The sequence below is a fragment of the Mustelus asterias genome, chromosome 28 (genome assembly GCF_964213995.1).
Source record: "Mustelus asterias chromosome 28, sMusAst1.hap1.1, whole genome shotgun sequence".
Classification (NCBI taxonomy): domain Eukaryota; kingdom Metazoa; phylum Chordata; class Chondrichthyes; order Carcharhiniformes; family Triakidae; genus Mustelus; species Mustelus asterias.
The window spans coordinates 27,091,354-27,114,596 of NC_135828.1; the positions used below are offsets into that span (position 1 = coordinate 27,091,354).

The 23,243-nt window shown below is 51.7% G+C and overlaps 1 protein-coding gene across 43 annotated transcripts in view; it reads right to left on the minus strand.

The window, feature by feature from the left end:
* LOC144480343 (sorbin and SH3 domain-containing protein 1-like) overlaps positions 1-23,243 on the minus strand; it is a 127,454-nt gene that overhangs the window by 49,298 nt on the left and 54,913 nt on the right. For 37 of the 43 annotated variants that reach the window (XM_078199745.1, XM_078199759.1, XM_078199743.1 and 34 more), the window contains 3 exons: positions 18,831-18,896; positions 15,990-16,091; positions 13,526-13,575 (listed from right to left, as the gene is read on the minus strand). In XM_078199745.1, the coding sequence (XP_078055871.1) occupies positions 13,526-13,575; positions 15,990-16,091; positions 18,831-18,896 (218 nt within the window). The remainder of the gene's footprint in view (positions 1-13,525; positions 13,576-15,989; positions 16,092-18,830; positions 18,897-23,243) is intronic. The other 6 variants (XM_078199744.1, XM_078199741.1, XM_078199737.1 and 3 more) reach the window with 1 other exon arrangement.

Sequence of the window (23,243 nt, forward strand, 5' to 3'; positions counted from 1 at the left end):
TTGTGTTTTGCTACACATGCAAATAACAGTGCTTTTGACACAAGGGTCTATTTAATCATCTAAAGTGCTAGGTGGAGTACGAACACCATTAATCTTGCGAGCAGTCGCTTTAATGGCCCCTGTCCAATTTTCGGTTAATTTGATGGTGTAATTTGCAGCTAATAGGTCATGTTTCAAAACAAATGAGACACACAGTAACCCAAACAATCAGCATTGTTCCGCTTAACCCAGTAAATACGACATCTTGGAATGCAGTCAAAAGATTATCATTGGTCGCAAAGCTAAAAATTCAAACAAAACACCGCGGTCTAAATGACTGACTTCCCGGGATTATGGGTCAAGGACCTTTTATAATTCATCCCCTTCAGAGTCTCAGCGTTAACCCCGAGCTGGCTGGATCTGCTCAGTCTTTGCTCTAATTCGCCCAGCTTCCTTGCTGGCACTACACGTGGGACACCACAGCCAATGTCCTCCGCAGTGAGGGCAAGGAGCCCTGAGAGAATCTGGCCCGCGTTTTTCAGCTAAGGCACTCATTCCCCAGGAACACACGAGGAGAAAACAATTAAATTGAACAATTAAACAGATTAAACAACCACAATAACTACCATCATGGCGGCACGGTGGTTAGCACTGCTGCCTCACAGCGCCAGGGACCCGGGTTCGATTCCCGGCTTGGGTCACTGTCTGTGTGGAGTTTGCACATTCTCCCCCGTGTCTGCGCGGGTTTCCTCCGGGTGCTCCCCTTTCCTCCCACAGTCCAAAAGACGTGCGGGTTAGGTGGATTGGCCATGCTAAATTGCCCCTTAGTGTCAAGGGGTCTAGCTAGGGTAAATGCAAGGGGTTATGGGGTTAGGGCCTGGGTGGGGTTGTGGTCAGGACAGACTCAATGGCTGAATGGTCTCCTTCCGCACTGTAGGATTCTAAATAAATGGAAACCACCAAAATGATTAGCGCAAACCCATCAGGCAGCAGCTGTGCCTCGGTGGGTAACACCAGGGTTCAAAGGTCAAGGGTTCAAGACTCACGCCAGAAACTTGAGCATATTAACCAAAGGTGTGTAGGTTAGGTGGATTGGTCATGCTAAATTGCCCCTTAGTGTCCAACGAGGTGCAGGTCAGGTGGATTAGCGGAAGGTTAAGGGAATGGGGCAGGGGGTGGTCCTGGGTAAGATGCTCCATCAATGAGTCGGTGCAGACTCGATGGGCCAAATAGCCTCCTTCTTCACTGCAGGGATTCTATGACTCAATGAACCAGGCCGACAGTACTGAGGGGGTGCTGACTCACCTGATGAAGGAGCCTGAGACTCCGAAAGCTAGTGCTGCCAAATAAACCTGTTGGAATTTAACCTGGTGTTGTGAGACTTCTTACAGGGCGCTCTCCCCGTCAACCAATGGCCGTTATCACATTGCTGTGGGATATTGCTACACGTCTTAAAATCCGTGAGAGTTTTGGGGGTCCTCTGCAGTAGTGAAAGGTGCTAGATGAATGCAAGTTCTGTGTAATGTTCTTGTCGTTGACACCCCTGTGCTGTGCTGGCCTTGTGGTGGTTGAAGGGCAGGGAGAATTCACAAGAGCTTCTATACAGATGGACCGTCTTTGCGACCTGCTTTGAAAAGGGATGTGTACAAGGATGGGGTCAAGAGCACGTCAGTAGGGAGGGATCCAACTGATTAACCTGATCACGGACAGCAGTCCTGACAACAGCCTTGGTCTCCAAAGACAGGGCCATTCAAATGCATGAACAGATGGGCACACATTACAGGGGGGCATTATCCTCAGACTATTTATATCGCTAACGGTGGGCACCAGGAGGATGGCGCACTGAAAACTGAAACCGCGGCCAAATTGCCAATTGCAAGATAATCCAATTCTAAGTGAGTCATTTAATCCAGTTTTTCTTTGAAAGAAAACTTAACACTTGTAGTTCCATGTCCCATCCCTTTTAACCAGGACTGTAAACCATTGAGTTGGGGGTCATCAGAAGGTCTGGACACTGTCAGTCGGGGTGGGGGTGAAACAGAGAGAGAGAGAGAGAGAGGACGCCAGTGGGACTCCAGAGTTTGGCATTTCTTCAACATTTCTTTTCCGGCCTCTCTGCTGGATTAATGATTTTTTTAACTCTGGCGCAGGCTGACTCTTCCCCCATCCCCACCCCCCTCCCTCCCCGAAGGAGGTTCTTCCTCAGGTGACCAGCAATCTTCACCAAGGACCATTGAAGGGCCTGGCAGGGGGTGAGGGGGGATTCAGACAGGGCATAGGGCAACCGTGGGTATCACCGGACCATTGAAACAGAACAGTTTCTGGAGCCATGTATCTGGAGTCAAAGCTGGAACACAGGCCGTACGCACCAGGGTACAGAAAGGTTATCCGACCTGTGACCTTTGGGTCAGTGACAGTTTTTTTTAAACTAAAGGCCACAGGTTTCACCGCTGCCTCTGAGTCAGAAGGTCACAGGTTCAATTCCCCCTCCAGAGACCCGAGTTCATGAATGCAAGCCACCACGGAAGTACAGGACTGAGGGAATGTCACACGGTTGCAGGTGCCTTTAATTCTCCGGCCGTTGACGCTGGTGGGATTCTCCGGTCCCGCCGGCAGCGCACCCTCCCAGGCCTAGGGGTTTCCCGCCTGCGTGGGGTGACATCAATGGGAATTCCCACTGAAAGCGGCGGGACCAGGGAATCCCGCCGCTACCAAACAACGCGGTACCTCCCGCCGGCGGGGGAAACACGCTGAGAGGACAGAGAATCTCGCCCACGGTGTTAACACAAGGCCCCACCTAAAGTAAAAAGGTTGTATGGCACCCTTTTGCAGAAGAGCAGAGCCTTCTTTACCCCTCAACCAGTAGCATGAAAGCAGATTATCTGACGCGTCGTTGCTTGTGGGATTTTGCTGTGCATGAATCAGCTGCCCAGTTTCCGACATTATAACTCTGACACTGCTTCAAAAGAATTCCGTCAGCTATAAGGTGTTTTGGGACATCCCAGAAGGATAGAATGATACAGCAAAGAGAGAGACCATTCAGTCCATCATACCAGCTCTTTGAAAGGGTTGGACAATTAGCGCCAATCCCTGGGCTCTTTCCCAATATCCTTCATTTCCAAGTTGCGTATTCTATTAAATCTCCCTTCCACCTCTTGACAGTCTCAACCTCTTTCCTAATGTGTCCAGAATTGGATACAGTTGTCCAGCTGAAGCCCAAGTAGTGTTTTATGAAGATTTAGCATAACTTCCTCACTCCTGGACTCTGGACCACTGGTTCCCAACCTGTTATATATCAAGGTTCACCTCGATATTGTAAAAACAATTTGAGGCATGCCTTCTATTTTCTCGGTCTTCTCCGCTTACTGAGAACTTCATTTTTAACTCTCCCTGACCTCTTGCCTGTTCTTTTTTTATTTAACCTCTCCCCCCATCTCTCTCTCGCTTCTCCTTTTGCTCCCTTTTTGAGGTTTGGATTTTTGTGCGGACACATGGAGACCTTGGTCTTCAGCTCCAAGTCCTGTTGGTCACACGCATGGGCCTGACCAATGTAAAAAATCTAAACCGCGCACGTGCGCCTCTTCCCAGCCTGCGCACATGCGGGAGGCCCGAGATTGGTCAGGTCCTGGAGATATTGACCACGGAGCTGAAGACAAAGGTCAGTTCCAGTTCAATTACATGAATTTTGAATCTGTTTTCATGGCACACCGGTTAGTCGTGGCACACCGGTTAGTCGTGGCACACCGGTTAGTCGTGGCACACCGGTTAGTCGTGGCACACCGGTTAGGAACCACTAGACTAGGCTTCTCTTTTTAAAGCTAAAGATTTCACATGCATTTTAAACAGATGTCGTATTGCCCTCAGATATTTGATACTGTTCATCCTGGTTTCCTCCCATAGTGTAGGTTAGGTGGATTGGCCATGCTAAATTGCCCCTTAGTGTCCAAAGATGTGCGGGTTAGGTGGATTGGCCATGCTAAATTGCCCCTTAGTGTCCAAAGATGTGCGGGTTAGGTGGATTGGCCGTGCTAAATTGCCCCTTAGTGTCCAAAGATGTGCAGGTTAGGTGGATTGGCCATGCTAAATTGCCCCTTAGTGTCCAAAGATGTGCGGGTTAGGTGGATTGGCCATGCTAAATTGCCCCTTAGTGTCGAAAGATGTGCGGGTTAGGTGGATTGGCCATGCTAAATTGCCCCTTAGTGTCAGGGAGATTCACAGAAAAAATATATGGGGTAACAGGGATAGGTCCTGGGTTGGTTTGTTGTCGATGCAAGCTTAATAAAGAACAAAGAACAATACAGCACAGGAACAGCCCTTCGGCCCTCCAAGCCCGCGCCGCTCCCTGGTCCAAACTAGACCATTCTTTTGTATCCCTCCATTCCCACTCCATTCATGTGGCTATCTAGATAAGTCTTAAACATTCCCAGTGTGTCCGCCTCCACCACCTTGCCTGGCAGCGCATTCCAGGCCCCCACCACCCTCTGTGTAAAATACGTCCTTCTGATATCCGTGTTAAACCTCCCCCACTTCACCTTGAACCTATGACCCCTCGTAAACGTCACCACCGACCTGGGGAAAAGCTTCCCACCGTTCACCCTATCTATGCCTTTCATAATTTTATACACCTCTATTAGGTCACCCCTCATCCTCCGTCTTTCCAGTGAGAACAACCCCAGTTTACCCAATCTCTCCTCATAACTAAGCCCTTCCATACCAGGCAACATCCTGGTAAACCTCCTCTGAACTCTCTCTAAAGCCTCCACGTCCTTCTGGTAGTGTGGCGACCAGAACAGGGTGCAGTATTCCAAATGCGGCCGAACCAACGTTCTATACAACTGCAACATCAGACCCCAACTTTTATACTCTATGCCCTGTCCTATAAAGGCAAGCATGCCATATGCCTTATTCACTACCTTCTCCACCTGTGACGTCACCTTCAAGGATCTGTGAACTTGCACACCCAGGTCCCTCTGCGTATCTACACCCTTTATGGTTCTGCCATTTATCGTATAGCTCCCCCCTACGTTAGTTCTACCAAAATGCATCACTTCGCATTAATAGGCGGAATGGTTTCCTCCTACACTGCAAGAATTCTATGATTCTTAAATAAAGTCTGATACTGCATTAAATTGTACCTGCCTTGTGTGCCTCTCCATTTCATTAGTCTGACACCATACTCATCAGTGACTGCTACATATCTGAGTTTTGTGTTATCTACAAACATTGAAATTATGCACTGGATACTCAAGTGGATACATTGCCCCTTGACATTCAATGGTGTAACCGTCACCGAATCCCCCACTGTCAACATCCTTGGGGTTACCATTGACCAGAAACTCAACTGGACTCACCACATAAACACAATGGCCACAAGAGCAGGTCAGAGGCTAGGAATACTGCGGCGAGTAACTCACCTCCTGACTCCCCAAAGCCTGTCCACCATCTACAAGGCACAAGTCAGGAGTGTGATGGAATACTCCCCACTTGCCTGGATGGGTGCAACTCCAACAACACTCAAGAAGCTCGACACCATCCAGGACAAAGCAGCCCCGCTTGATTGGCACCACATCCACAAACATCCACTCCCTCCACCACCGACGCTCAGTAGCAGCAGTGTGTACTATCTACAAGATGCACTGCAACGATATAAGGCGGCAGCTCACCACCACCTTTTCAAGGGCAACTAGGGATGTGCAATAATGCTGGCCAGCCAGCGACACCCATGTCCCACAAATGATTAAAAAGAAAGTCCCAACTCATGAATATATAATCATAAAGATCAGTGGTTTGATGGGCTGAATGGCCTCCTTCTGCGCTGTAGGGATTCTATGATTCGAATAGCAACTCCTGAAGGACACCACTTTATATATCCGTCCAGGCAGAAAACCAATCACTTATCAACCTCTACTCCCTCCCCACCCACACTCCCACCATTTTCTCTTTTGTGCTTACACTACTACTTACTCTTCAATCCCACAATCTTCAATTTTGGTAGCCAGGCTATTTTGTGGCACTTCATCAAACTCCTTCTGGAAGTCCATGTACACAACATCAACCACATTACCTTTATCAACTCTCTTTTACCTACCAAGGATATGAAAATATAAACGCAAGCTCCTTATCTTTCTTTCGAGGCCCAGTTTTTATGAATTCACTGGATTGACCCTGCTTGGATTCTGTGAGTTCTGGAACAGGCTATTTTCAGCCTCATGTCCCCATGGTGAGATACATCCCAAGTCAAAAATCAGCCACCATCACCAACTTCAGTTAGGGGCATGAGTAGGCCATTCAGCCCATCAAGCCTGCTCCGCCATTCAATAGGATCCATGGGACATGTCATCGCTGGCTGGCCAGCATTTATTGCCTATCCCTTGTTGCCCTTGGATGGCAGTTGAGACACAACCGCATTGCTGGGGGTCTAGAGTCACATGTAGGCCTGACCAGGTAAGGATGGCAGATTTCCTTCCCTGAAGGACATTTAGTGAACAAGGTGGGTTTTTACAACAATCGGTCAAGGTTTCATGGCCATCAGATTCTTAATTCCAGATTTTATTTTTTATTGAATTCAAATTCCACCTCGTTCTGCACTGTGGGGATTCTATTAAAGGAGGCCATTCGGCCTATGGAGTCTGCACCAACCACTACCCCACCCAGGCCCTATTCCCATAACACACATATTTACCCTGCTAATCCCCCTGACACTAGGGTCAATTTAGCATGGCCAATCAACCTAACCCACACATTTGATTTGATTTATTGTCACATATATTGAGATACAATGAAAAGTATTGTTTCTTGTGCGCTATGCAGACAAAGCAAACTGTTCATAGAGAAGGAAAGGAGAGAGTGCAGAATGTAGTGTTACAGTCATAGCCAGGGTGCAGAGAAAGATCAACTTAATGCAAGTTAAGTCCATTCAAAAGTCTGATGGCAGCAGGGAAGGAACTGTTCTCGAGTAGGCTGGTACATGACCCTGATGGAAAAAGATACATCTTTGGACTGTGGGAGGAAACTGGAGCACCCAGAGGAAACCCACGCAGACATGGGGAGAATGTGTAAACTCCACACAAATAGTGACCCGAGGCCGGAATTGAACCCGGGTTCCTGGGCAGCAGTGCTAACCACTGTGCCACCATGCCGCCCTTTGGTAAAAATATCCTACACTATTGATTGCAATCTGGGACTGGTCCCAACCCTTGCCCGGAACTCACTGGTATAAACTCTCTCCCGTGAGGACTAAAACTTTACAAAGTTTTCCTTACAGGTTTGATGGGGATTTAATTGGATTTGATTTTCACTGTATGTGCGGGCAAAAACATCAATTGTAGACAGGTGTCTGGACCGTTCTCTGGAGTGGATGCCGGACCTCCTAGTTTACTTAAGGCCACTATCACAGACTCTTTATACAACATAAATTCCCAAGACTGCTCTCCTTCCACTTACTCCTCTCCCTGGTGGCAGGGCCGTATGTAAGACTCGGAGCCCAGAGGAGAAAGAATCAATTCTAACCCCCTGCCCCCACCATCTGATGGGGATATTAGATTTCCTCACCATTAAACTCAGTGACTCTGAATCTGATCGGAGTTACAGGCTCAAGTTGCTTTGCAATCATGGAACCTCATTACTGTCGCAACAAAGCTTTTCACGAGCAGATTATTGACATATAACTTGTTTATCACCAATATTCCTCAACACTTTCCTGAACAGAAGTCATACCCTGAGAGGGGACAAAATGTCCGATAATAATTGCCACCCGTGTCACACTATTCTCCCTATATTACAATGCTCAATTTTGACTAAAATTGGCAAAGTGCAAAACATGATCCGCAACTGGGTAACGCATCTCTCTCACTCGATGGCTCCAGCTGGGCATTAACTACAGGAATCATCTTTGCTCAAAAACGGTCGACTGGCCATAAGAAGTCTGATGGTAGGAGCAGCAGTATGTCATTCAGCCCATCAAACATGCTCCCCCATTCAATATGCTCATAGAATCCCTACACTGTAGAAAGAGGCCATTCGGTCCATCAAATCTAAACCAACCCTCCGACAGATCATCCGACCCGGGCCCTATCGTTGTAACCACGTTTATTTACCCCACTAATCTCCTTAACCCACTCATCCTGAGACAACAAATGGCAATTTAGACAGTAATCCCACCCAGGTCCTATCCTGTAACCTCACATATTTACCCTGCTAGTTCCCCTGACACTAAGGGACAATTTAACATGGCCAATCAACCTAACCTGCAAATTTATGGACTGTGGGAGGAAACCGGAGCACCCGGAGGAAACCCGCGCAGACACGGGGAGAACATGCAATCGTCACACACAAGTGACCAGAGGCCGGAATGGAATCCGGATCCTTGGCGCCGTGAGGCAGCAATGCTAACCACTGTGCCCCCGTGCCACCCTAAATTTAGGTAGGCCACATTTAGTCCTTTGAACTCATTTTGCACCCCCCTCCCGCCAATTCTTAGCACAGTCAGGATTGTTTAACAAGTGCTGCCCAATCGCAGAATCACTTCTAACATTGGAGGCTTTGGGCAGAATCTTCTGGCCCCTTCCACCATCAGCGGGATTTTCCAGTCCTGCTGAAGTCGCCCCCCTGGTGCAGGTTCCCTGGCAGTGAGGCGGTCGAGACAGGCGGGAGCGGGAGGGGTTCAGAAAATCCCGGTCTATGTTTTGAATTTTGTCAAGCATGGGCTGGTTGGGGAAAGTCAGTGCCTTGCCTGTTGTGAACAGCCAAAAGGATGTGCTGTTTGATACGATCCACCACTGTTTGGGACTTAGTGCCCACATAGCTGGCATCACACCGGCATTGAAATTCATAGAACATTACTCATTTGTGTGATAGGCTGAACATGGGATTATATTAAAATCTGTCAGTGGTACTCACTCGCCAGATGGCAAAAGACCAAATGCCAAACTTCAGGAGTAGATCAATCAATGCTTTAAAATAGCCGGTTGGTTAATGATAACCGTGTTTATCATGGAGTTGAAATAAGCCAAGTATAAGAGAGAGAGGGACAAGCTAATCCCAAAACACAGGCCCCTGACAGAGGTCAGCCCTGGGGAAAACTTCGACAGGACATGGTCAATTAAGCAGAGGGTTTTAATTATATTCCCTTGTCTGTTTACCAAGTTATAAAAAGAATGCAGGTGTTGACGGTTTCTTTCCATATTAGGACAAGGCATGCTTGGCCGAAAGGAACAATTGAAGGAGGGACTGTAACACTTGGAAAGAGAACTATCTGGAGAGGCGGAATATAAAAGGAGACAGGAATAATGGGGCGGCACGGTAGCACAGTGGTTAGCACTGCTGCTTCACAGCTCCAGGGACATGGGTTCGATTCCCGGCTCGGGTCACTGTTTGTGTGGAGTTTGCACATTCTCCTCGTGTCTGCGTGGGTTTCCTCCGGGTGCTCCGGTTTCCTCCCACAGTCCAAAGATGTGTGGGTTAGGTTGATTGGCCATGCTAAAAAATTGCCCTTAGTGTCCTGAAATGCGTAGGTTAGAGGGATTAGTGGGTAAATGTGTAGGGATATGGGGGTAGGGCCTGGGTGGGATTGTGGTCGGTGCAGACTCGATGGGCCGAATGGCCTCTTTCTGTACTGTAGGGATTCTATGATTCTATGAATCAGGATGTGAGTGGAGCAGTTAAAGAGCTAGCATGGCATCGATCCATTGGGCTGAATGGCCTCCTTCTGAGCAGAATAAATTTTATCTATACATGTTCACCTGCATTTGCACACCCGTACTTGTACACCCAGCCCCACAAATACATAACCGCAGATACCTGTGTGTAGAACCACACCCCTGCACACACGTGCCCCCTTGCACACAGCCACATGCACAGATGAACAGAGATAGAGGTATAATCATATACTTAGGTGTAGATAAGGGGATAGATAAAAGGAGGTATAGAAATAGAAAGAGGGCGGTACGGTGGCCAGCCCAGCTGCCTCACAGCGCCAAGGACCCGGGTTCAATTCCCGGCTTGGGTCACTGTCTGTGTGGAGTTTGCACCTTCTCCCCGTGTCTGCGTGGGTTTCCTCCGGGTGCTCCGGTTTCCTCCCACAGTCTAAAGATGTGCGGGTTAGGTTGATTGGCCATGCTAAATTGCCCCTTAGTGTCCTGGGATGCGTAGGTTTGAGGGATTAGTGGGATAAATATGTGGGATTACAGGGATAGGGCCTGGGTGGGATTGGGGTCGGTGCAGACTCAATGGACCGAATGGCCTCGTTCTGCACTGTAGGGATTCTATGATTCTAAGACAGAGACATGGGAAGGAATAGAGAAAGAGACCAATACCCTCATTGTAAAAAGGCAAGCAGAATTACAGGTCTTGCTGCTTAATTCCCTAATCCAGTTAAAAGCAAAATACTGCGGATGCTGGAATCTGAAATGAAAACAGGAAATGCTGGAAAATCTCAGCAGGTCTGACAGCATCTATGGGGAGAGAATGGAGCCAACGTTTCGAGTCTGGATGACTCTTCATCAGAGCTCCGAAGATATATCGGCAGTGCCACTTTGGAAAGTGGCGTCATCAGAACATATGCGGTGGGGGCGAAAGAACCGAGAGAATGGGATGGAGTCCTTACAGAGCTATAGTCAAGGTAGCTGTGGGAGCCAGTGGGCTTGTAATGGATACTGGAGGACAGATTATCACCAGTAATGGAGACAGAGAGGTGAAGGGAAGGAAGAAGTGTCAGAGATGGACCATGTGAAGGTGATAGAGGGATGGAAATTGGAAGCAAAATTGGTAAAATTGATTGGGCGGCACGGTGGCACAGTGGTCAGCACTGCTGCCTCACAACGCCAGGGACCCAGGTTCAATTCCAGCCTCGGGTCACTGTCTGTGTGGAGTTTGCACATTCTCCCCGTGTCTGTGTGGGTTTCCTCCGGGTGCTCCAGTTTCCTCCCACAGTCTGAAAGATGTGCTGGTGAGGTGAATTGGCCATGCTAAATTCTCCCTCGGTGTACCCGAACAGGTGCCGGAGTGTGGCAAATAGGGGATTTTCACAGTAACTTCATTGCAGTGTTAATGTAAGCCTTACTTGCGACACTAATAAATAAACTTTCGTTTAAATTTTTTCCAGGTCCGGACAAGAGTGTGAAGCAGAACCGAAATAGTCATCAATGTACGGATAAAGGAGTTGTGGGAGAGGGGACCGGAGGAGGACTGGAACAGGGAATGCTCCACACGAACCATAAAGAGACAGGCAAAGCTGGAACCCATGTGGGTACCCATAGCCACACCTTTCATCTGGAGGAAGTGAGAGGAGTTAAAGGAAGGATTGTTGAGTGACAAAGGATCATCCAGACTCGAAACATTGGCTCTATTCTCCCTCCACAGATGCTGTCAGACCTGCTAAGATTTTCCAGCATTGTTTTCTAATCCAGCATTCACTGGGATCAACATCATGAACACAGCATCTTACGTCCGACACCACTGCTCCCTCCACCCTGCACTCCCTCCCTCTCTCTGATCTTACTTTGTCTCTCTCGCCTGTTGTGCCATCACTGGGTTCGCAGTTCGCACCCCAAGTCATGGTTAACCCTTTGTCAGTAGGTTATTTACCATGGTGTGGGTAAGGGTTAGGGGAGGCAGATGTGCAGCATAAATCCCAGCAGAGATCTGTTGCGCCGAATGGCCTGTTTTGGGGCAATGAATTCTGCCTATCGTTAGGTAATATAACAGAGTGCAACGAAATAGAAGATGCACCTCATAGTATCCCAACAGTGCAGGAGGTGGTCATTCGGCCCATCGAGCCTGCACTCTCCGGAAGAGCATCTTACCCAGGCCCTATCTCCGTAACCCCATGGATTTCCCCCAGTAATCCCCTTAACCTACACATTTTTGGAAACTAAGGGGCAATTTAGCATGGCCAATCCACCTAACCTTTGGACTATGGGAGGAAACCAGAGCACCCGGAGGAAACTCACGTAGACACAGGGAGAACGTGCAAATTCCACACAGTCACCCAAGGCCGGAATCGAACCCTGGCATTGTGAGGCAACAGTGCTAACCACTGCGCCACCATGCCGCCCATATCTAGCTGTCTTTATCTAGCTCGAGTCTAATTTGGTTAAGAGTGGGGAATGGCAAAAGCCCGGCCGATTTTATTCTCTCCCTGGCTCATATTTAATCCCACAGTTCTCTGTAGCAGCATTGCTCTGCTGGGTTAGTTTATACTCCAGTGCAGGCTGGGAGTCAGGCCTGGGGCCTTCAACAACAACTTATTTTATAAAGCGCCATCAATGTAATAAAATGTCACAAAGCGTATTCCGTACAAGGGCAATATTTGCGCCATTATTCTCTGCTCCAGGCACCAACTGACCTGATTTACAAAAGGACTCGCTCAAGCTGTCTAAGCAGGCCTGTTCCAGCTTTATGTAATGTACCACAGAGCAACAGCATCGTTACAGTGTGCGCTCCCCTGTAAGGCTACTTTTCTCAAATATGAATTATTATTAAAATCAGGGCCAGAAGGGGACAAAAAAAAGAGTTCAGGCCAGTATTCTTAAATTCCCTGTTTTAAATATACAAAACCAGATCAGACGATGGTATTCTCATTCCCCCATTCTGAGTATACAAGACCAGTTCAGGCCAGTATTCTCATTTCCCCCGTTTTGTTTATCTCTTCTGGGGAATGAATCGGAAAGACTTCAAAAGCAGAAAAGCAACCCCTTTGAGAGCAGAATGTGTCCCACCCTGTTTACTTATAATCCCCAAGCATTCCAGCAAAAATAAACAGCTCCTGAGCACCACAGGAAAGAGTTGGAGATTGCCACAGTTCAGTCTGACAAGAGACGCATTCTCCTGAGAAAGCAGCTCGTTAAAGAGGGACCGTCTTTGGGGGGGGGGGGGGGGGGGAAGGTGGGCGGTGAGGGGTTGGGGGGGGGGGGGGGGCAGGGGGTGGTGGGGAGTAGAAAGAGGGAGCCGGGGAGATGTGAAGGCATCACTTCATTGTGCCACAGAGGGAAAGACCAATGGCATTCCAGCAGCGCCTCGTTGCAAATTTGGGATCAAATCAGAGTTTGCGTTGCAAATTTGCCAACTTCTTTTTGGTGGCATCCCCGGGGACGGGGGCGGCTGGGGGGGGGGGGGGGGGGGGGGGGAGGTGGGGGGGTCACCCCATCTCCCCTCAAATTCCCAACCATGCAAAATGCAAAGCAGCAGAACAGTGGCGGGAAGAGTGAGAGATACAAATACACCTTCCTCCAATTCTGTTCCCAGCAGTAAGTGACAGAGGAGAGCGATCTCGGATTTGATTTATTATTGTCACATGTATTAGTATACAGTGAAAAATATTGCTTCTTGCGCGCTATACGGACAAAGCATACCGTTCATAGAGTACAGAGGGTCTGCCCTTTTGCCCGACTATATACACACACACCTCGCATCGCGTTTATAGTTGGGGGGAGGCTCAGCGCAATTAGAATTCAGCTAATTAAATAGTGCAGCACAGATTCAAGGTAACAATAGCGATGCAAACTAAAACATTGCAAGATAAATGCTCAAGTCACTGATGGTTACTTACTAACTGGAGCGTTCAGGTGAGGTTTCCAGGGGAGAATTCAGTGCAGCGCTCTGCAAGAACAACCACAACACAACAAGCGAGGGTTAGTGACAACTCAGAGAACTGCATATCAATAAACAGAAAAAAAAAGGTGGCAGGAAAAGAAAAAGGGGGAAATTAACTGCCCTGATCAGAGTGAACTTTGCTGGGTTGGGGGACACAGGAGTGCAGCGTCGCTTCCGAACTCGCCCACCACATTAATGCCCCGACACTCGAGCCTGGCTGAATGAACCCAGTGTCTGGAGAAGTTCCCCGAGGGTGGGTGATGGGTGGATTGGGGGCGGGGGGGCTTTGGGGAGAGTGGGTGTGACAGATTGAACAACAGCCAGTGTGTTGCTGCTCGCTTGGCCTCTCTCTCTCTCTCTCTCTCCCCTTTTGTTCCGGAATGAATCATTTGTATGCCACTGAGCTAAAAGCGAGGGACGAGACCCTCGGAAGCTTTGGAGCACTTGCACAGTGCAAGGGCTCAGAGCGAGAACATTTATTTTTTAAAAACTAAAATCTCCGCTCTTGACCAACTTGTCCCCCTTCTTAAAACAAACGTGGAGTCACCGTCCTCATTTAGGAGAGATGTAATTGTAGATTATTAGGCTGTCTCCCAAATGCCCTCCCCACCCACCCCCCCCCCCCCACTCCTTGCCCTTTCACAGAACTCATCAGATCTGGCTCTTTGTTCCAAAGCAGAGTTCAATTTGATAGCTGAAACCGGGGAAAGCGACACACAAACATTGCTCTCAACAGCTGCTGCTGCTGTTCACTGAATAAATGATGATTGCGGAAGCATCAGTCAGGTTCACTAATCTGAAAGTCCTAATCACAGGCTACTTGGACAAGCAGGCGGGGGGTGGGGGCGGTGGGGGCGGAAGAGGAGGATAACAGGGGGAGAATTACCATCTGCAGCTCCATCTCGACCACCTCTGGCTCTCCACCCGACTGTCAAGCTGGCGCAGTAAACCCGGTTTTGGTGGAAAAGTGGGGGGGGGGGGGGGGGAGGTTTGTAAGTGGATGTAACTGGGACTGGCCCACAAGCAAGCACAACAACAGGAAGCAGTTGAAAAAAATATATAAGCATGTATACACACACACACACGGCCGTACAAAATTGCATCTGTGAGACAGGCATGGTCTGGAAACAAAATCAGCAGCCAATCTCCATTCTGAAACGCAGCCAACAAAAGGGTTAGAGCCAATTCCTGCGGGGAGCTAACGCAGGAAGAGCAGTTTCACATTGCTGACCAAGAGGTTCAAATTGTCACTCGCAAAACAAACAAACAAATCTAATTATATTCTAATCTTTCTCCTGGTGCAGAGAGGGGAACATGCTCCAAACAGTACACAGGAGGCACTCATGATAGCCAACTCCAGCCTATTTATCAGTGTCACAAGTAGGCTTACGTTAACGCTGCAATGATGTGACTGTGAAAATCTCAGAGTCGCCACACTCCTGTCCGGGTACACGGAGGGAGAATTTAGCACAGCCAATGCACCCTAACCCGCACATCTTCAGACTGTCAGAGGAAACCGGAGCACCCGGAGGAAACCCACGCAGACACGGGGAGAATGTGCAAACTCCGCACAGACAGTGACCCAAGCCGGGAATCGAACCCAGGTCCCTGGCGCTGTGAGGGCAGCAGCGCGAACCACTGCGCCATCGTGCCGCCCCGATTCTTCATAGAATCCCTACAGTGCAGAAGGAGGCCATACAGCCCATCGAGCCTGCACTGACAACAATCCCACCCATGTCCTATTCCCCTAATTGGCATGTGATTGGCCAAGGCACGGTGACACAGTGGTTAGCAGGGACCCGGGTTCGATTCCCGGCTTGGGTCACTGGCAGTATGGAGTTTGCACGTTCTCCCCATGTCTGCGTGGGTTTCCTCCGGGTGCTCCAGTTTCCTCCCACATTCTGAAAGACGTGCTGGTTAGGTGCATTGACCCGAATAGGCGCCGAAGTGTGGCAACTCAGGGAATTTCACAGTAACTTCATTGCAGTGTTAATGTGACTTGTGACTAATAAATAAACTTTAACTAACTGTACATATTTACCCTGCTAATCCCCTTGACACTAAGGGTCCATTTAGCATCACAGTCAAACCTGCACATCTTTGGACTATGGAAGGAAACTGGAGCACCTAGAGGAAACCCATGCAGACACGGGGAGAATGTGCAAACTCCACACAGACAGTGACCCAAGGCCAGAATTGAACCCGGGTCCCTGGCGCTGTGAGGTAGCAGTGCTAACCACTGTGCCACCAGGCTTTGGCCAATCACATGCTAATTATCAATTGATTACTTATTAATCTTCAATTGCCTCCAGATTCCACACTGATTGGTTGATTGCTGGGGGGGGGCGGAAATTCAGTCTCAGCAGTGGAAGGGTTAATGCATGCAGTGACTCATTGACCCTGGAGAAAGTTGAGTATACCTTGCAGAACCGGCTCTCCTGATTTCGGAATATCTTCTCCATTTGCTCCAAGTCTGTGTCCAGCTCTGCCTGGTAGAGGTACAGATCCTTCTCCAGCTGATCCTGATCAGAGACGGAGGGAAGAGAGAGAATTGAGATGCGGGAGTGGGCTAGGGTTCCATTACAGCCTTGACACATTAAAGAAGCTAAGTTGCACAGGGAAAGTATCACAAGACAATGGAAGGAACGACGCGGGAGTGTTAAATGAGTCCGCACTCGCTGAACCCAGCTGATATCCTCAGTGCAAAATAACTGCGGCTTATAAACCCTACTTTTGTTCTGTAAGCCTCAACGTTTGAGCTTCAAGAAAATAAAAACACATACATACAAACAAATACACATCAAGACATATAAACACTGATAGAAAATGCTGGAAAATCTCAGCAGGTCTGACAGCATCTGTGGGGAGAGGATAGAGCCAACGTTTCAAGTCTGGATGACCTTTCATCAGAGCTCTTACAAAGGGTCATCCAGACTCGAAACGCTGGCTCTATTCTCCCCCCGCAGATGCTTGCCAGACCTGCTGAGATTTTCCAGCATTTTCTGTTTTGGTTTTCAGATTCCAGCATCCGCAGGATTTCGCTTTTATAAAATCACTGATGCCTGCGGGGGCTAACAGTAATTTAACGGATATAACCGAGATTTCTTCAAGGCTGTTTACTGACCATTTTATTCCGTTTCTGTTCTCCCATCCGACCCAGCAACACACGATCAGCATGCAGCAATCCCTACACTTCATCAAGGTTCAGGTAGAACATTCCAGGAGATTCGGTCCTGGGAGGCAACCACCACCACCAACCACCCCACCCCCAGCAAGTCCCTGGTGTAGGGCAGTTATTAGGGCAGAATTAGCCCAGTTACACCTTGCTCATGCTGCCATCTGCAAGGGCTGCTTGCACAGTTGATATGCATAAGGGATGCACCTGTGATTAGGGGTGGCACAGTGGTTAGCACTGCTGCCTCACAGCGCCAGGCTTCAGGGTTCAATTCCGGCCTTGGGTGACTGTCTGTGTGGAGTTTGCACATTCGCCCTGTGTCTGCCTGGGTTTCCTCCGAGCGCTCCAGTTTCCTCCCACAGTCCAAAAGGTGTGCAGGTTAGGGTGGATTGGACATGCTAAATTGCCCTTTAGTGTCCAAAGCACAGTGACACAGTGGTTAGCACTGCTGCCTCAGAGCCACCAGAGACCCGGGTTTGATTCACGGCTTGGGTCACTCACATCTCCCCATGTCTGCTTGGGTTTCCTCCAGTTCCCTCCCACAAATCCAAAAGATGTGCCAGTTCGATGCATTGGCCAGGCTAAATTCTCCCTCGGTGTACCCGAACTGGCGCCAGAGGGTGGCAACTGGGGGATTTTCACTTCATTGCAGTGTTAATGTAAGCCTACTTGGGACAGTAATAAAAAAAAGTGTGGGGGTTAGGTGGATTGGCCATGCTAAATTGCCCATTAGCGTCCAAAGATGGTAGGTTAGGTGGATTGGCCGTGTTAAATGTATGGAGTTATGGGGTTATGGGGATGGGGTTATGGGGTTATGGGGATGGGGTTATGGGGATGGGGTTATGGGGATGGGGTTATGGGGATGGGGATGGGGTTATGGTTATGGGGATGGGGTTATGGTTATGGGGATGGGGTTATGGTTATGGGGATGGGGTTATGGTTATGGGGATGGGGTTATGGGGATGGGGTTATGGGGATGGGGATGGGGTTATGGGGATGGGGATGGGGTTATGGGGATGGGGATGGGGTTATGGGGATGGGGATGGGGTTATGGGGATGGGGATGGGGTTATGGGGATGGGGATGGGGTTATGGGGATGGGGATGGGGTTATGGGGATGGGGATGGGGTTATGGGGATGGGGATGGGGTTATGGGGATGGGGATGGGGTTATGGGGACGGGGTTATGGGGACGGGGTTATGGGGACGGGGTTATGGGGACGGGGTTATGGGGACGGGGTTATGGGGACGGGGTTATGGGGACGGGGTTATGGGGACGGGGTTATGGGGACGGGGTTATGGGGACGGGGTTATGGGGACGGGGTTATGGGGACGGGGTTATGGGGACGGGGTTATGGGGACGGGGTTATGGGGACGGGGTTATGGGGACGGGGTTATGGGGACGGGGTTATGGGGACGGGGTTATGGGGACGGGGTTATGGGGACGGGGTTATGGGGACGGGGTTATGGGGACGGGGTTATGGGGACGGGGTTATGGGGACGGGGTTATGGGGACGGGGTTATGGGGACGGGGTTATGGGGACGGGGTTATGGGGACGGGGTTATGGGGACGGGGTTATGGGGACGGGGTTATGGGGACGGGGTTATGGGGACGGGGTTATGGGGACGGGGTTATGGGGACGGGGTTATGGGGACGGGGTTATGGGGACGGGGTTATGGGGATGGGGTTATGGGGATGGGGTTATGGGGATAGGGCAGGGGAGGGCCTGGGAAGATGCTCTTTCAGAGAGTCGGTGCAGATTCGATGGGCTGAATGGCCTCCACCTACACCGTAACAAATCTATGATTCTATGTATTACAGTCACACAGCCACAGCAGTTTTATATCAAAGCATTCTGTCAGTATCTAATCACTCTGGAACGATTGGAGAACCAGGGACATAACACTGAGTGCACATGTTAGAAAGGAAACCCAAGCTGAAATGAAATCAGGAAAGGGCAGGTTAGTCAGCCCCTGAAAAAGCCACAAGATGGGGAGTTAACCTGCCCTCCCTCAGAAGCTGCGCATCGAGTTAGAGCTATCGGGCAAAGGAGGGTCACACAGCAGAGAAATCACCGCACAAGTTACCTTTCTATCCTCTCCAGAAAGGATAGAGCATTCTCCAGGCGTATAATCCCAAATCTTTTTTGGAGGCTGATGAAGAGCAAAGGAAGGAAATGAAGAAAGTGAACAAGACAAAGAGCATCACAAAGAAAGGTGGGATCCAGGAGATCAAAATCCAGAACTCTCTGTCAGTGCATCAGAGTGGGCGTGGGAGACACAGAGCCAGCCTCGCTGGGGGGCAACTGATTGGATACCTGGTCTGTCTCGATCTCGGGGCCACTGATGACCTGGTTTGTGGGTGGGAGGCGGCTTCGGGGCTTCTCTGTGGGTGGATGTGGACAGGCCACCTTCCTGCTGTGAAGCCTGCATGGTCGAATAGTTCCCTGACATTCACACTTGGGGTGAGGATGGTGACCCGTGGCTACCATCTGAGAAATAGAAAGTGGCACAGGTCTGGTGGTATCACAGTGCCCGCCTGTGGTAACACCCACTGTGGCGTCTGAGCGGAGTCCGTTAAAAGCACAGTGAGAATTCTCGCCGTGTGTAGTCCAAGCGTTTTCAAACACGCACCGTACCACGCACACACACCCCGCCGCGCCCTCGCACACCCCCCGCGCCCTCGCACACCCCCCGTGCCCTCGCACACCCCGCCGCGCCCTCGCACACCCCCCGCGCCCTCGCACACCCCCCGCGCCCTCGCACACCCCGCCGCGCCCTCGCACACCCCGCCGCGCCCTCGCACACCCCGCCGCGCCCTCGCACACCCCGCCGCGCCCTCGCACACCCCGCCGCGCCCTCGCACACCCCGCCGCGCCCTCGCACACCCCGCCGCGCCCTCGCACACCCCGCCCTCGCACACCCCGCCGCGCCCTCACACACCCCGCCCTCGCACACCCCGCCGCGCCCTCACACACCCCGCCCTCGCACACCCCGCCGCGCCCTCGCACACCGCCGCCTCACCCTCGCACGCACACACACATCCCCCCGCCCTCGCACACCCCGCCCTCGCACACCCCGCCCGCCCTCACTCACACACCCCCCCTGCCCTCACTCACACACCCCCCCTGCCCTCACTCACACACCCCCCCCTGCCCTCACTCACGCACCCCCCCTGCCCTCACTCACACACCCCCGCCCTCACTCACACACCCCCCCGCCCTCACTCACACACCCCTGCCCTCACTCACAAACCCCCCCGCCCTCACTCACACCCCCCCGCCCTCACTCACACACCCCCCCGCCCTCACTCACACCCCCCCGCCCTCACTCACACCCCCCCGCCCTCACTCACACCCCCCCGCCCTCACTCACACACCCCCCCGTCTTCACTCACACACCCCCCCGCCTTCACTCACACCCCCCTGCCCTCACTCACACCCCCCCGCCCTCACTCACACACTCCCCCTGCCCTCACTCACACACCCCCCCTGCCCTCACTCACACACCCCCCCTGCCCTCACTCACACCCCCCCTGCCCTCACTCACAGCCCCCCTGCCCGCACTCACTCACTCACACCCCCGCCCTCACTCACACACCCCCCCCGCCCTCACTCACACACTCCCCCTGCCCTCACTCACACACTCCCCCTGCCCTCACTCACACACCCCCCCCCTCACTCACACACACCCCCCCTCACACACACACACCCCCCCTCACACACACACACCCCCCCTCACACACACCCCCCCTCACACACACCCCCCCTCACACACACCCCCCCTCACACACACCCCCCCTGCCCTCACACACACCCCCCCTCACACACACCCCCCCTCACACACACCCCCCCTCACACACACCCCCCCTGCCCCTCACACACACCCCCCCTGCCCTCACTCACAGCCCCCCTGCCCTCACTCACACCCCCCCTGCCCTCACTCACACCCCCCTGCCCTCACTCACACACCCCGCCCTCACTCATACACCCCCCCCGCCCTCACTCACACACCCCCCCCGCCCTCACTCACACACCCCCCCCGCCCTCACTCACACACCCCCACCTGCCCTCACTCACACCCACCTGCCCTCACACACACCCCCCCTGCCCTCACTCACACACCCCCCCGCCCTCACTCACACCCACCTGCCCTCACTCACACCCACCTGCCCTCACTCACACACCCCCCCGCCCTCACTCACACCCACCTGCCCTCACTCACACCCACCTGCCCTCACTCACACACCCCGCCCTCACTCACACACCCCCCCCGCCCTCACTCACTCACCCCCCCCGCCCTCACTCACTCACCCTCCCGTCCTCACTCACACACCCACCTGCCCTCACTCACACACCCTGCCCTCACTCACTCACCCCCCCCCCCACCCTTACTCACACACCCCCCCTGCCCTCACTCACACACCCCCCCTGCCCTCACTCACACACCCCCCTGCCCTCACTCACACACCCCCCCTGCCCTCACTCACACACCCCCCCGCCCTCACACACACCCCCCCTCACACACACCCCCCCTCACACACACACCCCCTCACACACACCCCCCCTCACACACACCCCCCCTCACACACACCCCCCTGCCCTCACACACAGCCCCCCTGCCCGCACTCACTCACTCACCCCCCCCGCCCTCACTCACCCCCCCTGCCCTCACTCACCCCCCCCTGCCCTCACCCACTCACACCCCCCCCGCCCTCACCCACTCACACCCCCCCCTGCCCTCACCCACTCACACACCCCCCCTGCCCCCTCACCCACACACCATACTCTGCACAGACACACACACACACACACACACACACACACGTGCTCACATCGCAGGTGCAGTACCCAGTGGACACCGTTAGACAGAGATTGTGACCTTTCTCTCTGTGGCCCAGAGATTAGAAGCCCAGTCGCTGCCAGGCTTAGTTCTGCGTCGAGTGACTGTGTTTGAAATGCAGTGGGCGGGGCAGGGGTTAGCGATGGAGAGGAAAGCTGTACTTTATCACACTCAGATATTTAACTTTTAGACTACAGCACGTTCAGGACACTTTCTTGCCATTGGTTGGTGGCACACATCGAGAGGTCAGGGCAGGGTTACCACAGTCGGCAAGCCAAAGCAAGGTGCCAGCCAATGGTTTTGACCTCCTGGATCCCACTTTATATCGAGCCAATTCAGAACAGGCAAGGAAGAAATGTTAAAGAGAGTTATCTACGCTGGCCAGAACAGACAGGAGAACTCACTAACACAGAGGAAAGCTTAACAGTCGACAAGGTCATTCCACAATCACTTTCTCTGTAACTGTCTCTCGAGGCTGCTTTTATCCGTATCTTTCCAAACGGAAACATAGGGATTTATTTCTTTTTTTTAAACCGATGCTGCGTTATGCCACTGGCAGCCGATTGGTCCAATTGGATTTTGAATGAATTCCGGTCCCTACCACACCTGATAAGCGGCTGATATCTGGAGTGCATTGCAGGACAGCAGATAGAGACATAAGAACATAAGAAATAGGAGCAGGAGTAGGCCATCTAGCCCCTCGAGCCTGCCCCACCATTCAATAAGATCATGGCTGATCTGACGTGGATCAGTACCACTTACCCGCCTGATCCCCATAACCCTTAATTCCCTTACCGCTCAGGAATCCATCCATCCGCGCTTTAAACATATTCAGCGAGGTAGCCTCCACCACCTCAGCGGGCAGAGAATTCCAGAGATTCACCACCCTCTGGGAGAAGAAGTTCCTCCTCAACTCTGTCTTAAACCGACCCCCCTTTATTTTGAGGCTGTGTCCTCTAGTTTTAACTTCCTTACTAAGTGGAAAGAATCTCTCCGCCTCCACCCTATCCAGCCCCCGCATTATCTTATAAGTCTCCATAAGATCCCCCCTCATCCTTCTAAACTCCAACGAGTACAAACCCAATCTCCTCAGCCTCTCCTCATAATCCAAACCCCTCATCTCCGGTATCAACCTGTTACACGCAGGGTGCTTCAGCCTCAGCTTTGGTGCTGTTCGAATGCACACAAGTTATCCCCTGAAGGTATCAAATATGCGGAGTATAACTCGACAGCCTGGGAGTGTTAATCCTCCCCATTTCTAACCCTGGCCATCAGACCCACCCCCCGCTCCCCAACACAGACCCTGCGGCAGTGGAACCATGTCCTGCCCCACAACCCCTTCACAGACGCATCCTCCCTCGTCATAATGGGGTTCAGGGGACGCACTGGGCATTTTCTAAACTCGGGCTGGCCCTCCACTGCAGCTGACCTCACTGTCCTTCAGAGCAAGCCCTGTGCCCACCTCCTCCCTGAGCGGGAGGGGGGAAACCAGCACTGGCCGCGGCTTTCGTGTTAGCGCAGCCGAGGAGGGGCCCACAATGGGGCTGCGTCAGTGAGTGCAGAGATGAGGAGCTCAGTGTTTGGACGCCACATTGAGCTGGTTTCCCAGCACCATTTTGGGCAGAAATAAATCCAGCAGCCTGTCAGAATCTCCCCGTC